At 40.3% G+C, this 15,784-nt stretch overlaps 1 protein-coding gene across 3 annotated transcripts in view; it reads left to right on the top strand.

Moving 5' to 3' along the window:
* The window catches only part of Ap2b1 (adaptor related protein complex 2 subunit beta 1), a 113,336-nt gene that overhangs the window by 60,998 nt on the left and 36,554 nt on the right, over window positions 1-15,784 (top strand). For 2 of the 3 annotated variants that reach the window (XM_038324822.2, XM_038324821.2), the window contains exons 15-18: window positions 7,387-7,428; window positions 8,237-8,383; window positions 11,341-11,486; window positions 13,145-13,274. In XM_038324822.2, coding sequence (XP_038180750.1) covers window positions 7,387-7,428; window positions 8,237-8,383; window positions 11,341-11,486; window positions 13,145-13,274 — 465 coding nt within the window. The remainder of the gene's footprint in view (window positions 1-7,386; window positions 7,429-8,236; window positions 8,384-11,340; window positions 11,487-13,144; window positions 13,275-15,784) is intronic. The other variant, XM_038324823.2, reaches the window with a different exon arrangement.

Below are 15,784 nucleotides of genomic sequence, written 5' to 3'. Positions count from 1 at the left end.
TGTTGGAAATTCTGTCCTAATTCCAAACCAAAGTTTATTTAATGATTAAATAAAAATAGAACTCAATGCAGCAACTCAAAACAGCAATTTTGAAACTCAGATATTATAACACAATACAGAGATACACTAATTTGATACTTTTGTGCTAATAAAAAAACAGGTGGGAAAATGTTAAAAGTTTTTTTCTTTCCATAATTAATCCATGATGTTTCAATAGCAGCAGCAAACTTTGTACAATTCCTAGCAAACAGTAGTATTCAGTCTGAGCTGAGCTTTGAGCAGTACTGTTGGCTGTGAAGAGGCATGACAGCAGAGCAGTACAGAGGTCAGACACTGCTTGTTGAGAGCTAAAACTTCAGTGAAGTCACATGATGTAACATGGATGGGAAGTGATTCATTGCACATTTGATTTTGAATTAATTTTTAGTTATTGCATGGAAACCTTTACTGTCTCCAAAATTTTTATGACCTTGTATTCAGCTACGTGGTTCAAAATTTGTGTTCGAGAGCAAAGTCAGTGGCACCTCACTTTGATCGATGTCCTATGGAGTGCACAGGACAGTGAGTGTGCATTTGAAGCTGCAGGATAAACATAACAGTTTATCATTTTGCAGTATCAGTATTGCTTAACGGTGATTAATGAAAGCACAGGACAAACTGACATCTTAGAACATAGCATGTAAATTACTTGATTGCTTAAGACAAAACATGGACTGGTTTCTCCCAGACGTCTCTATGCTGCACCTGTGTTCTGTGTCGTGTGCCTTTATGCTAATGTGTCACTAGGATGTACATGAGCATTGGAGAATTAGAGAACTATATTCGTTGATGAAAAGAGAAAGAATTCAAGGTCTTAAACTCTTTCAGGTGAATACCCAAACTCCCACCTTCTCATCTATTTGGCAGTGATTCATGATAAAATAATAGTTGTCTCTTCTGCTACCAAAATCACACAGACGCTGGGTGAAGCTGAGATAGGAGGGTCATTGGTTTGAGGCTAGCCTAGGCTATAATAGCAAATAAATGACCATCCTCATCCACATATCAACACTCTGTCTCAAACACAAACAAACCATGCAGATAGTGCCGTCCTAGCAAGGCATTCAGCTTGGAGAGTTCATTCCCCCAGTTGGTCCTTCTCATATCTACTCAAGATATTGATTGATGTTAATAGTGTGCTCTGGGCCAATAGACAGTTTGTTGGCTTCTGTCCTTTGGTGATTATTTTCTCCAGTAAATAAAATGATTCGTTGCAAAGTTGACTCCTAAGAACTGTTGCCAGTAGCTGTACTTACCTGGTCACTAGAACATTAATTTAATAAATGCGTATTGAATGCTTATGATATGTCAGGCTCTATTCCAGGTTAGAGTTGTGAGCAAAGCAATTCTTACAAGCTCCTCCTCTGTTGGGAGGAGAAATGGTGAATTTCTCTGTAGAGAGGCAGTAGTGTGTGAAGAGCAGTGGGGAGACTATTTTATACAGCTTCTGTCTGGCTTGAAAGTCCTATTGTGGGCTTAAAGGAAACTTTAAAATTTATCAGAAAGTGTCTGCTATAGCTCCCTGCTTTCCCCTTTGAGGAAAAGGAGTCTTGGTTCTTAGTCATGTGTTTGTTTCTTGGCTTATCACATGCTCACAGAACCTCCTTGTGTATTTCACTGATTGTTTTACGATGCTTCTCTACAGAGAGAAGCCATATCTGATATTTCAACAGCTGAAAACCATATTTTCCCCTCAAAGGTTTGTTTGTGACGGGAATCCCTGTGTCTTGTTATACACCATTCGAGAGTCCTGAGGACCAGAGCTGTTAGCAAACTGTAAGGGTTGGTGCTTTCCTTAGAGTCACTTCCCTTCAGTGAGTTCTAGAAAGCATCACATAAATGAGAGTCTAGACTGAAGTGTAGAATGTCTGAGCTTAAAGTCTGCTCCGTGGTTAAGAAAATAAGCTGTCAGGTACCTAGACAGCTCCATAGTTTTAGAGATAGGTCAATGTGCTCTGGACTGGCCACAAAGCAGGGTCAGGAGGAACCTAACCTGGACCCAGTCGCTAATGCTGTGTGGAATTTTTCCTTTAAATCAATGGGTATCTCTGTTAATATTCTTTTGTTATGATTTTTTTCCCTTAGAGTTGAGCAGATTAGTTCTTTAATGGAATTTCCTTCTTCAGTTCCCTCTTGTGTTACTCTTTTGTAGTAGGTAGCCATTCAAGCTGAGCTGACATTCCCCTCTGCTGTTTAGAGCTCATCTGGAGTTCACATGTGGTTCAGACTTTTGACCTTGCTACAGAGCTCATGTAATGTGCCTAAATCTGTTCAGCTTGTAGGTTACAGTGGTCACTATGGAATCATTGCATTCTGTCCAGTTCCTGGATTAGCTCTGCAGTGACCTATTACTGTGTAATCCAACATTAACTCCATTCCCCTCATTAAGCATTACTTTAGGCATGGTGGAGTGACCACTCTTTGACAGTAGCCAAATGTTAATTCTATCCTCAGTACCATTTAATGTCAGAAAATCCTGTGGTTTAGATTGGGGAATAGGGAATTACACTACTCGTTGAAAGTGTCAGCTAAACTCGTTGAAAGTTTTCAGCATTTGAAATGTTCTTTTCCATAGCTATACATTCAGACTCATGCCTATGGTCCCAGGATGCAAGAAACTGAGGCAGAAAGATTATCAATTCAGGACCATCCTAGAATATATATAGCAAGGCTCAGTTTCAAACAAAACAGAAACCACTCCCCTACCCCCCTTTGAAATTGACACCTCTCCTTTTTTTTCTATATTCCGATTTAGTTGTTCTGTAGTTGACATTATTTTCTTCATGGTGAAAAATCAACCTCAGTAAGGTAATCCTAGGAAAATAGGATGTGAGATGAGGACAGTTTGAAGAGACCCCTAAAGCACAGTAGTGACTGGACACCTCAGCTAAAAATAAGAGTGCGGGGCAGTGGTGGTGGTGCGTGCGGGAGGTAGGGGCAGGCAGTCTGAGCTCAAGGCCAGCTGGTCAGCCCTGTCTCAAAACAAAACAAATGACAATATGACACCTAAGATTGGGACACCTTTCACTCCTGGCTTTCATAGTGAAAGTGGCTCACTGAATAACAGATAGAAACCTGAATTTTATAGGTCCTGGTGTGATTGATTTAGTATAGAATCCTGATAAGTATGAGCTCTCAGAATGCTCCCTACTAGATGAACTTCATCCCAGCATTTGAAGATAACTAATGTCTCATTAAGGCTGATGTATATATAATAACTTTTCTAAGTATTTTTCTTGGTTATCTGCTTCATTACATTTGTCAGTGTGGTAGATAAAAGAGACTTTGTATTGAGATAATACTTTGTATTGAGTGGCTTCTGTCCTTGCTGATCTCTCTCTGTTAGTCACTGCCTCTCACCCCTAACATTTTGCTGCCACCTTGCCATATTCTCACAGAAGATGACCTCCCTTGGAACCTTTTCTAGTCAAGAGGAAAGATTTAAAATAAAGTCTATATAAGCTACAATCTAGTTTTTGCTAGTTGAGAAACATTGGGGTTTGTGCTTTTCCTTTACTTTAGGTATAGCACAATTAAGTTTACCTTTGTATTTCTGACTGTGTATCTCATATCTTTTGGGCCTTATGTGTGTCAGATTCTAGATGAATTAATGTGTTCTTGATTCTAGATGGATTGCAGTACAAAAAGGATCATTAGGATTGTTTTATTTTTAAATATATTTATTGATTTTTATGTGTCTGGGTATTTTACCTGCATGTGTGTCTGTGGACCACATGCATGCCTGGAAGAGGGTGTCGGATCCTCTAGGACTGGAATTGTAGACAATTGTGAGCCACCATTTGGGTGCTTGGAATTGAGTGCTTATTTTCTGGAAGGACAGCCAATGCTCTTAACCACTGAACCATCTCTGCAACCCCCTGGATTGTTTCTTCTGTGGTTCCAAATAAAATTGGTCAGTAGCATGGGGAAAGATTGTGTTTAGATCTCTTCCAGCTAATATTCTCATAATATTCAAAGATGAGAATAAAAATCTAAGGTAAGAAAAAAACTAAAATGGCTAGGCATGGTGATGCACACCTTTAATTACAACATTTGGGAAGCAGAAGCAGGTAGATCTATATTTCAAGGTCAACATGGTCTACATAATGAGTTCCCAGCCACCAAGAGCTACATAGTAAGACCCTGTCTCAAAACAAGAACTACAAATGGGTTTTGTTTAGTTACTTCTCTCATCACTGGCCCAAAAGCAGAGTTTATGGCAGCTGTAGTACATGGTAGAAGCTCCTCCATCTTGATCGATCAGGAAGCATAAAACAGAATGGAGATGACTAGGTAGAACCCTCAAGGCCGGTACTCCAGGTTTCCACGCCCCAAACACCTGCAGCTGGGACTAAATGTGCAAACATGAGCCTGTGAGGGACATTTTGGATCCAAACAACAGGCTTTATTTCCTTTAATCTAAATATCACCAATAGCTACCTCTTCTCTGTGCTTTTTATTGAATATTTGGAAAAACTATTACTTTTTTAAATATGTGTTTCCTTCTCAGCATATGCCAACCAGTTTGGTAAAGAATTCTGTCTTTCAAACTTGGGTTGCAAACCTGGCCAGAGGAGCGAGTGGTTTGGGAAAGGGAGGGTTAGCCTGTTTTAGGAAGTCATAAGCCATATCAGCATTAGGACAAACGGGATGTTTTGTAGAGCCTCTTCCTCAAGTCTTGTTTTTGGTTTCCTTTCCTCTCTTAGAGAGGGTTTCTCTTATCTCCTCACGTTCTCATCTCTCACTTTATATAGAAGTCAGCTCTGAAGTCATTTTTAACATCAGAATCTTGTCTGAATCCTAATAATTCTCTACTGTGATATTTGTTTTAAGATTTATTTATTTATTATGTATACAATATTCTCAGTACTCTGCCTGCAGGCCAGAAGAGGGCACCAGATCTCATTACAGATAGTTGTGAGCCACCATGTGGTTGCTGGGAATTGAACTCAAAACCTTTGGAAGAGCAGGCGGTGCTCTTAACCACTGAGCCATCTCTCCAGCCCCTCTACTGTGATATTTTCAACCCTAGCTGAATGTATATTAGAATGAACTAGAACTATTTCACAGTGTCCAGATGACACCTCACAAAAGTAAATCATCGTCTCTGAGGATGAGACTGGCAGTAGCAGCTTTTAAAGCTTATGTGCACACACAGATGATTGATGTTTTGTACGTAAGGTTGAGAGTAGTCATGGTTACTGGCGTATAACTAAAGTAGTTATTAATACTATTTAAAAGTTTGAATGTTAGTCTCAGAAAACACCATATTTTTATTAACAGGAAAATTAAAAGATGTTTGCAAATTATATTGCCTTTGCAAGCTTCTTTGATTCAACTTTTTTTTTTTTTTGTTTTTTCGAGACAGGGTTTCCCTGTAGTTTCTAGAGCCTGTCCTGGAACTAGCTCTTGTAGACCAGGCTGGCCTCGAACTCAGAGATCCGCCTGCCTCTGTCTCCCGAGTGCTGGGATTAAAGGCGTGCGCCACCGCCGCCCGGCCCGGTTCAACTTTTAAAAACAAAAATGTATCTGCCCTGTGTTTTCAGCCTTTGTGGATGCTGTTGAGAAATGACCCATGCCCTTTTTGCTTTTTTAAAAATTCTGCCTTGCCATGCCTTTGAATCTTCACTTCATCACCTTCTAGGCAGAGGGAGGTTGTTCCTCCAGAATTTCTTTTCTACTTAGTTATCTGTACAGGTTTGCATTGTGTTTTCTACCTCCTGCCAGTCTGTAAAGCCTGCCCTGATTAATCTGTGCTCCCTTCATTCTTGGCATCTTTTCATGCCTTGCATGCAATAAATGTTACGTATTTATTTGTCTTAATAAATAGAATGCCATGCTTTTCAGACATCATGCTACCGATATACATCATTTTAGAACCAGGGAGAGGCAATATGCAATGTCTTTTCTGTTGGCTTTGGCACCTTTTCAGTTTCTCAGGTTGGTGGTTGCAGTGAACTTTTTATTTGGTTAAGTATCTGGCTTCATCCAATGACACCATTGAGTGATCTGTGAGAACCATATTCTGGAAATGTTGGCTTGGCTAAAGCACCTGCTGGAATTATTTTCTATCTCAAATAAAACAACATTTTGTCATGGGCCTCACCATTTTTGAGTATAGATTGAATTTTAGGTTTTGACAGCATCATTTTATATACTACTGTCATTTCATAAATCATCATTCCCAAATAAAGATGCAGTCTGATTTTGTCTTTACTACCCCAACACAATGATTTCTAAATTATCATCACTAACCAAGAAATACCGCAGTACTTTTAGACTTTTAGTCTGTTTTTAGGACAAACTATTTGGTGGTTCACAGAGGATTGTAGAGCTAGGAAGGATGCAAATACAGGACTGCAAACATCGCCCCACAAAAAGGCTTTAGCTTTGTAAATAGTATCATTAGTGTATGTGTGTGTGTGTGTGTGTGTGAGAGAGAGAGAGAGAGAGAGAGAGAGAGAGAGAGAGAGAGAGAGAGAGAGAGAGAGAGAGAGGAGAGAGAGGAGAGAGGAGAGAGGGGGAGAGAGACCGACCGACCAGCTAAAGAGCTCCAGTTTTTCTTCGTTGGTCTTGTCAAGGAGACAAGACTGCCCTCAGGGTGGATTTTGTATGTTCTAGAGCCCTGAGGGGAAAGAATCAGGACTAAGAGCCTGTGGAATGTTCTCCTGTCAGCTAACCAACTAGTCTAATTCTCTACTTTGCCTCCTTTGAATGACGGACTCCATATAAATCACAGCATCTCTCCTTAGAGGTACCAACTGTGGGAGGTTTGGGTGATACATGCATATCTTTCTGTACTAGCTGTTTTTCCTCCAAGGAGCAGTCTCAACTAAAAACCTTTTATGTTCCCCTGGTAATTTTTGAAGCTTGAAATTGCAACTCAATACTGGTTTGATTCCTATCATCTCAGTAAGGCAACAGGTTTTGTAGGTTAAAGCACTTTTCGTCTTTCTTTGCTTTTCTCCCCCACCTTAAATTTCTTTGTAAAGGAAAAATAATGCTGCTGCTTGGGCTTAGAGCTCTTTCGAGTATACAAACACTAAATCTTATTTGGATTCATGCCAATGAATTTGGGGTAGAAAATTACATCTCAAACATCCCTACAATGTCCCAGCTGCATCTTCCAAGTTTTTTGCTAAACGCTCACACCCTTTCACTACCACGACTTGGTTCCCCTAGAACATGTTTCTCAGTGATCTAGAATTCCTTAGGCTTTGGGAGACAAGTCAAATGGCATGTGTTTCCGATGACTTGGTAGAGCAATTTACAGAATCTTTGTGGGCATCTAGTACTTAGCTAAATGAACTCTACCTCTCTCTCCTCTCTCTCCTTTCTCTCTTTCAGCTTGGCAGTGACCTTGGCGGGGGCATTGGAGGAAGTCCGGCAGTAAGTGCCATCTGTTTTTTTCACCATGGGAAGCTCTGCCCTGTTTGATTCTTTCCTGCACACGTTATGGGAGTAGCCACCCTGCTCTCCAGCACTGCACACCACAAGCTCGGTCGCAGTGCATGAGGGCAGAGAGTGCAGGGTCATTTGCAAGTTGGGTCACATGCCACATGTGGTCTAGGGACTTCTTTAGGGATTGATGCTGTGGTGCCTGTAGAGATCTTTGTGTTTCTGACACTGAAGAGCTGAAGGAAATGGACCCTCCCATCTTGACTGCAGAATGCTTTTATGCCCTGGTGTCCAGAAGGAATTGGAGAGAGTTCTGGATTCGTAGAGGCATTTTCCTCATAGATGAGTTCCTATGGGGTGTGAATATCATCTCCCTCCAGAGAGCTTCCTGCTGGATATTAACACTCAAATGGAAGTAAGACTTGGCCCAACTCATGTAGAAATGGAACAGCTTTTTAAGTTGGATGCTTCTCCTTCATTCTGTAGACACAAACTCCTTTCGTTAGAATACCTGTAGGCCTTTTGCACAGAATCGTGGAAGCTAAAATTGGAAACAAACAAGACAAAATCTTGGATCACTGTGTTCTTGCATCCTACCTGTACCTTGACAAAGCTTCTAAAGTATGTTTACATTTATCATTGGTGAAAAAAAGTAATTGAAACAATATGCTGAGTGGATTCTTACAAATATTGTAACTGCAGTGTTTTCTAATGGATTAACCAGTGCTGTTAAAATAAGTAACAGTTTGAGGACGATTAATCTATTCTTTCTCATCTCTTTCCCTTTTTTTCCCCAAAGGTGGGACAGTCCTTCATCCCATCATCGGTGCCTGCAACCTTCGCTCCTTCACCTACTCCTGCTGTGGTCAGCAGCGGTTTGAATGACCTGTTTGAACTTTCCACGGGGATAGGCATGGCACCTGGTGGATACGTGGCTCCTAAAGCAGTAAGTACATAGAATGGGTAACACTCTTCTCAGTGGACAAAGCCTAGATTACTTCTAACAAGTGTTACTTCCACTAACACAGGATGTAGCTCTTGTTCTGGAGGATCTATGAGGAACTTAACCATAGGAAACACCATTAGGCTTAAAATTGGAAATAATAAATACTCGAGTTGGACCTCATGTTTAGAGACATCTAATTTGTCAGCATTAAGGTACATCACTTTATAGTGTATCAGCAAGCATACACAGTAGAGAATAATGGCTTTTAAAAAAAACTTTGTTTCATTTTCCTTTCTTATTGGTACTGTATATGGATTCTGGGGTACAATTCCGCAAATTTGATTTTCAGAGGTGTTAGTATACCTCTTTTCTTTTGTGTCCTAAGCTCAAACTCATGGTCTTTTGCATCAAGCTCCTGGATTTATATTGCTAGAATTATAGCAATATGCTACTATTCTAGACAAAGAATGATCTACAATAGCCGGCTATGCTTGTGGTTTCAAATGAGTGAACTTATTCATAAGTATGTAGCGAGCAGAGTGAAAGAACAGGCAGCAGAGCACCATCGCATCAGGCTCCTACAGGCCTCTAGTAGAGGCAGCTGGAGAACCAGCAAAAAGGCGGCAGACGAGGTGCTCGCAGCGCGGAATGGACTGAACTAGTGAGGCTGGAGCTCCTGGCAAGCAGAGAGGCTTCTCTAGATGAGTGACTAGCTTCTGGCTCCAAAGCAGGTACTTTTATTCCATGGTAGAGGACATTAGTAGCTTCTGTTGGAAATAGTTTGCCTTCTTCTTTCCGTTCTCAGAGATGCGGTGTTTTAAATACCCTGAGCTATTTGCTGTTTTTCTCCTGTTAGAGGCAGGAGGCTAAACTGACCTAGGACAGGGAGTTTTGGGGGTCACTTAAGAGAAATGCTTGAGTCAGAGACAAGGCTGCCCTCATTCCCAGAGTCCACTTTTTACAAATATAATGCATGCCAGCTTACCAGTGTAGCCACTATACCCAGCTTCAGTGCTCTTCTTTCGAGTTCTTATTTAGCTGTGTGTTTTAGGACTCTTCCAGTCTCAGTCTTGCTTGATGTCACTCCGACATAAATGTAAAATGGGAAACTCTGTAAATGAAGTTTCACTTAGGCTCTTGAGAGACATACTAGCCATCCAATCTGAGTTTAGTCTTTCTTTCTAAGGACCAGCATCCCTGATTTCTTTCTTTCCCCATCTTGTTCTCCACAAAGAATCCTGCCATAGCAGTGTACACTGGTTGTCTGCTGAAAGTCATTACTTGTGTATATACAGCCATTGTATAGCACAACTAAAGTAGACTAGACAAATACAGGGTGCACAGACATACATGTAGGCAGAATACTCACATACATAAAATAATAAAGTTAGTAAGTGTTTAAAATATCATTTTTTTAAAAAGTTACTATTGCCAAGTAGTGGTGACACACACCTTTAATCTCAGTACTTAAGTGGCAGAGGCAGGTGGATCTCTGAGTTCCAGGCTATCCAAGGCTATACAGTAAAATCCTGTCTGCTACACGGAAAAACCCTGTCTTGAAAAAGCGGATAGATAGATAGATAGATAGATAGATAGATAGATAGATAGATAGATAGATAGATAGATAGATAGATAGATATAGAGATAGATAGATAAAAGTTATTTAATGTACTCACTATTAGTGTAAAAACTACACTTACAAATGACCAATTAAATAATTTACAGATGTAAAACAGAATATTTTCCTGTCCCCTTTCTTCATATTATAGTCACTGTTAACTTTGTTTGGAAAGGGAAAACTGTGCATATTCCCGTACATTGTACCCTTTGAAAATGCTAGCACCAGGATTTGCTGCTTTACGTCGTTTTATAATTGTCACATTCTGTTGAGTGGCTGTATTCAGTAGATTGATAAATTAGCCTATTAATTATTCTCCTGTTGATGAGCATTTATGTTACTGCCTGGTGCTTCCTTCATTCTTTGTTGTGATGTTGCAGAGAACATCCTTGTATATCCTGGTATGCTTTTGTAAGAGTAGTCATTATTTCACATTTTAAAGCAGACCTTCCCTATCTGCCCTCTGCTAAGGTGGTGTCAGATTACTGCCAACAAATCATAAAGAATACCAAGTCTCCCATACTCTACCTTTCCCCAGGGATCAACTGGTGTTTGTTTTTTCAGGGAGTTTTTTTTTTTTTTTTTTTTTTTTTTTTTGTCGTTTTGTTTTTTCTAATTTTTTTAACCTTCTCATAAATGAAAATATCTTATGTTTATATTTTCTCTTTTCCATGTGGCTGAGTAAATTATGATTATTTACAACCTATAAACTCTCTAGTTAGGGTCATAATAGCTCATAAACTTTCTACCTTTTTTGAGTAGCATGAATCAGGATTATAGATTCTGGGGCCAAGGACACATAACCAATTATATGGAGAAAAAGCATTTAAGTAACATCTGAGGCGTTAACTGTTTGTCAGAAATGGAAATAGATTTAAATATAACATAACATATGGTCCTTGCCCTTAATAGGGTGCTGGTAATGTTGAAAATGTCTTGAAAGATTACAGTCATGCTATTTTCATTAGAAGATTCAATTTCTTCCCTTTGAGTCTTTTTTCAAGCTTAACAGAAGCATGGTACTCATCAGAATGATTTTTACTTGTATAACCGTTTGGCAGCAGAACTTAAAACAGTAAATGACCAAGATGAACAGAAGATAGGAAAAAATGCCAATTGCTCATAGACTTTTACTTTAAATTGGCTCATAAATAATTGAGCATGATCTCAGAATTTTAAAAAAAAGTACTGCTTTATTCAAAGCCTTTCATACAAACTTCACATTTATTATCTAAAAATTGCCATAATTTCCCAAGGGGGTGGATTTCCCTTACATGTTGGGAAAGAAACATCGTGGAGGTAAATCTTCCTTCCTGGGCTTTGTGCTGTGTTTCATCAGGTCTGGCTACCTGCAGTAAAGGCTAAAGGCTTGGAGATCTCGGGCACGTTCACTCACCGCCAAGGGCACATCTCTATGGAGATGAACTTCACCAACAAAGCTCTGCAGCACATGACGGACTTTGCCATCCAGTTCAACAAGAATAGGTAAGACGTGCACGTCCTAGGTTTGCTGTTGAGGAGTCAAGTGCCTGCTGAACATTTAGTTCTTTAAAGAAGAAGCATAGTGAAGAAAAATGGTGACGTAAAACTGTTCAGTGTCCTTAGCCATGGGGGGAAAGTAGATTAAAACCATTTTGGAGAGTCTGTCTCATCCAGTCAGAATGGCTATCAAGAAAATGACAAGTACTGGCAAAGAAAAGGTACCTACCCTTCATCAGTGCTACTGGGAGTAGACACCCATCCATCTGCAACAACAACAACAAAAAAAGAAGTATGCTGTTACCTTTCTACGGACCAATTGGGTTATTAAGCTAGTGACATGACATTAATTTTCATATTTTGCTTTACAAAGTGAATATTCCTTGTAATCCTCCTGTCCTAGCCTCCCATGTGCTAGGGTTACTCACAGAGGAGATTCTTAAATCTTTTTCTGAAAAGATTATGTATGGAAAATATATATATATAAAGAGATGCTTATCCAATCTGTCCCTCCAAGAAAACATGGCTCAATGAATCAACTAAGCAAAGCTCATGTCGGGCTCACAGGGACTGAAGTGGCAAACATGGGGCCTGCCTGGGTCTGCACCAGGTCCTCTGTATATATGTTATGGCTATTGTTAGCCAAGTTTGTGGGACTTGTAACAGTAGGAATAGGGGTGTCTCTGACTCTCGCCTGTTCTTGGGACTCTTCCTTCTGTTGGGTTGCCTTGGCCAACCTCCATATAAGGACTTTGGTCTTGTCTTACTGTATCTTATTTTGTTGTGTTTGGCTGTTGTCCCTTGGAGGCCTGTTCTTTCCTGAAGGGAAATGGGGGTGGGAGGTGAATCTGGGGGAGAGGGAAAGTGTTGGGGAGCTGGGAGGAGTGGAGAGAAGGGAAACTCTGGTTGGAATATATTATATGAGAGAAAAATCTATTTTCAGTTTAAAAAAAAAAAACTATCCCTCCAGCAACATGATACACAAAAGAATCTTTCAGAATCAGCATCAGCAATAGTTCCTGCCCATGAACATTGTCTCTCTTTTCTTTTTATTATTTTTATTTATTTATTTTTAATTACATTTTTCATTTCTTTTACATACTAACTGCAGTTTCTCTTTCCTCCTCTCTTCCTGTTCCCCCACCTCCCATCTATCCCCCCCCCCATCTACTACTTCTCCATTCAGAAAGGGGCCGGCCTCACATGGGAGTCAACAAAACATGGCATATCAAGTTGATTCCTCCCCCTGTATCAAGGCTGGGTGAGGCATCCTGGACTGGGGAATAGGTTCCCAAAAGCCAGCTCATACACCAGGGACAGGTTCTGATACCACTGCTAGGGGCCTCACAAACAGACCAAACTACACAGTTGTCACCCGCATGCAGTGGGCCTAGGTTGGTCCCATGCAGGCTCCCTAGCTGTCAGTCCAGAGTCTGTGAGCTCCCACTAGCTCAGGTCAGCTGTCTTTCTAATCCATGTGATGGAAATAGTTAGAAACTATGATTATAGCCAATGTTGGAGCAGGTCAGCAGAGCACACTGTTCCCTGCTCTGGCTTCTATTTAGGTGTCTTGAAAGTTCTTTCACTATGATTAAGCTATGGAAACCCACAGGTGTGTGACCTCTGCCTCCTGACTGATGCCCGAGTGTTTCTCCTCTCTCTAGTTTTGGTGTCATCCCGAGCACACCCTTGGCCATCCATACTCCACTGATGCCAAATCAGAGCATTGATGTCTCTCTGCCTCTCAACACCTTGGGCCCAGTCATGAAGATGGAACCTCTGAATAACTTGCAGGTCAGAGTTTTCCTTTACTCACAGAGTTTATTAGTATCTTGCTGATTTTCCTTTATGTGTAAAATGATCTATCTACAGTTGCTCATTCACCATTGCTATAATAAAATACCCATGTACAGAGGAGTATTTAGCTTACAGTTCAGCAGGTGTAAGAGCATGGTGTCAACATTTAATCTGGCGAGGGCACTTTGGCTTCCTTTTATCCTGCACAGAATTGTGGTAGATGACATGTGACAGGGAAAAGTGACAGGACAACAAGGAAAGTGAAGGAGAAGCAGAGGCAGTGATTTTTTTAAAATAAAAACTTACTCTTTCAAAACCTAGACAAGCTCTCACAAGAGCTACTTGATGTCTAAAAGGGCCAGCATTCCCAGTGCCCTCACCCCTAGGCCATTCCCTGTCTCAACTCCAGATGCTAAAGACCCAACCTTCCAATAAGAAAACTCGAAGGAGAAACCTCTTTCCTTATGATAAAGTTGGTAACAAAATAGTTTGAAGTAACACTTTGGTGAAGAGTTTTTAATAAACGAAAACAAGTTATGCTTAGAGTTATTCAACTCTAATTTTAAAGTGTTTTTTTGAGAGTCTCATTTATCCTAACTTGGCTGAGAATAACTTTGAACTTCTGATTCTCCAGGTTCTACCTCCTCTAAGTGTAGGATTATAGGCATGTAGCACCATGCCTGATTTAAAATTTCCAACTCAAGAAACCAGACACATGCATTAACAGTTAAGATTGCTGTCTCCATTTAACAGAGAACCAAGTTCCATTCCCTGCACCCACAATGCAACTCACAGCTATCTCTAACTCCAGTTCCAGGGGATCTGTCACCCTCTTCTGGCCTCTGTAGGCATTGCACACACATGGTACACATACATGTATACAGGTAAATACTCATACACATAAAAGTAATAAATCTTTTTTAAAAGAAGACTCCTGGGGGCTGGAGAGATGGCTCAGCCGTTAAGAACACTGCTCTTTCAGAGGCCCTGAGTTCAGTTCCTAGGACCCACATGGCAGCCAACAATTGTCTGTAACTCCAAGATCTGACACCTTCACACATACATGCAGGCAAAACACCAATGTAAATAAAATAAAAATAAATTATTTAAAAACAAAAGACTCCCACCTGAAGGGACAATATGTTGATAATTAGCTTACACTTGGTCAGTGGAAAGGAGAAAAGGAAGAAGATGCGCTGTTGTAGACTTAAGCCTTAATGTAGGATATCCCTGCCTGGAAATTGAAATGACAGAGTATTTGAATGAGACTAAAATATATTTAACATGGTGAAAAAAATTTATTATTAACCATGCACTTTCCAGTCCAGACAGATGGATCACATTGCTTGGTGTTCTAGAAATACCCATGTAGGATGTGACTACTATTGATAAAACAAGCTATTATGTTGCACTTCAGACTAAACATTCTTCAGTAGTGGGACACCAGCACAATTGTCTGCCAGTTCCCTGACTACCTTGTTGCCACAGTGGCTGATTGTTGCTTTTCTTAGCACTGAGTAAGAATTTTTTAGAGTAGGCAAGTGAGTCAGAATGTAATTTGGCTGAGACTAGAAGAAGAAAACTAGAGTTACTCCCTAGATAGAATTGGCTGTTACTACGGGGAAAGTAATGTGTTAAGGGCGTTTCCAGCTCACAGTCTTCAAGTAACTAACCCAGATATGCATCTGTTCTCTTCTTGGAGGCCAACCTCCCATTGGCCCAGTAAGCCCCAAGCATGATGTCTAGGACAGTCGGCATGCATGCACGAATGCTTCCCTTCAGAAGTAGGAAGGAAGGATATTTGGGTCACAGAAACTAGGGCAAGTGTTTGGTTCCTAAAAGAAAACAAAGGAATTGTTAATTCACTTTCCTATTTGCATTTCTAATTTACTGAATCCCTGATAGGAACCCTCCTAAAAGAAGGTGGATCTTCTCTAGTAAGTTATTTTTCACATACCTGCTGTTATAAAAAGCAGTCTGTGAAAGACTGTGTCTAAAGGTTAGGCCTATCACTTGCCTAGTGAACACAACCCAACCCACCTCCAATTCCATTCCAGTCAACTACTGATTCTCCAAGTTTTCCTCGTGGGCCCTTTTCTCTCAGGGATAGCATAATTGTGACTCTTATTAATTGTCACTTGTCAGTGGTAAAGATAAAACCTTGAAGAGAAAAGCTTTCATCCCCTCTGAACACTATCAATGTCTGCTGGGAGACAAGGCGAATAGAAAGCTGGAGTGGGTGAGGGATTGCAGAGTTTAGCTTCCATTCTGCTCTTGTCCTGCTGTGAACACGAAGAGTTACATTTAACTTAAGACTAGGCCAAGTAGCCCAAGCTTACTATAGTACTGTCACAAAAGTTATTCATTAAAATGTTCAATAAACTACCATTTGTTATAGTATGAAATAGTTTAAGTTAAAAAATATACCATTTCTTCACCTGTATTTGTGCGTGGTGTGTATAATATGCATACATGTGTGCGTGTGAATATGGAAGCCAGTGGTTGTC

Source organism: Arvicola amphibius, chromosome 4, assembly GCF_903992535.2.
Source record: "Arvicola amphibius chromosome 4, mArvAmp1.2, whole genome shotgun sequence".
Classification (NCBI taxonomy): domain Eukaryota; kingdom Metazoa; phylum Chordata; class Mammalia; order Rodentia; family Cricetidae; genus Arvicola; species Arvicola amphibius.
This window is presented reverse-complemented; position numbering and strand designations above follow the sequence as displayed.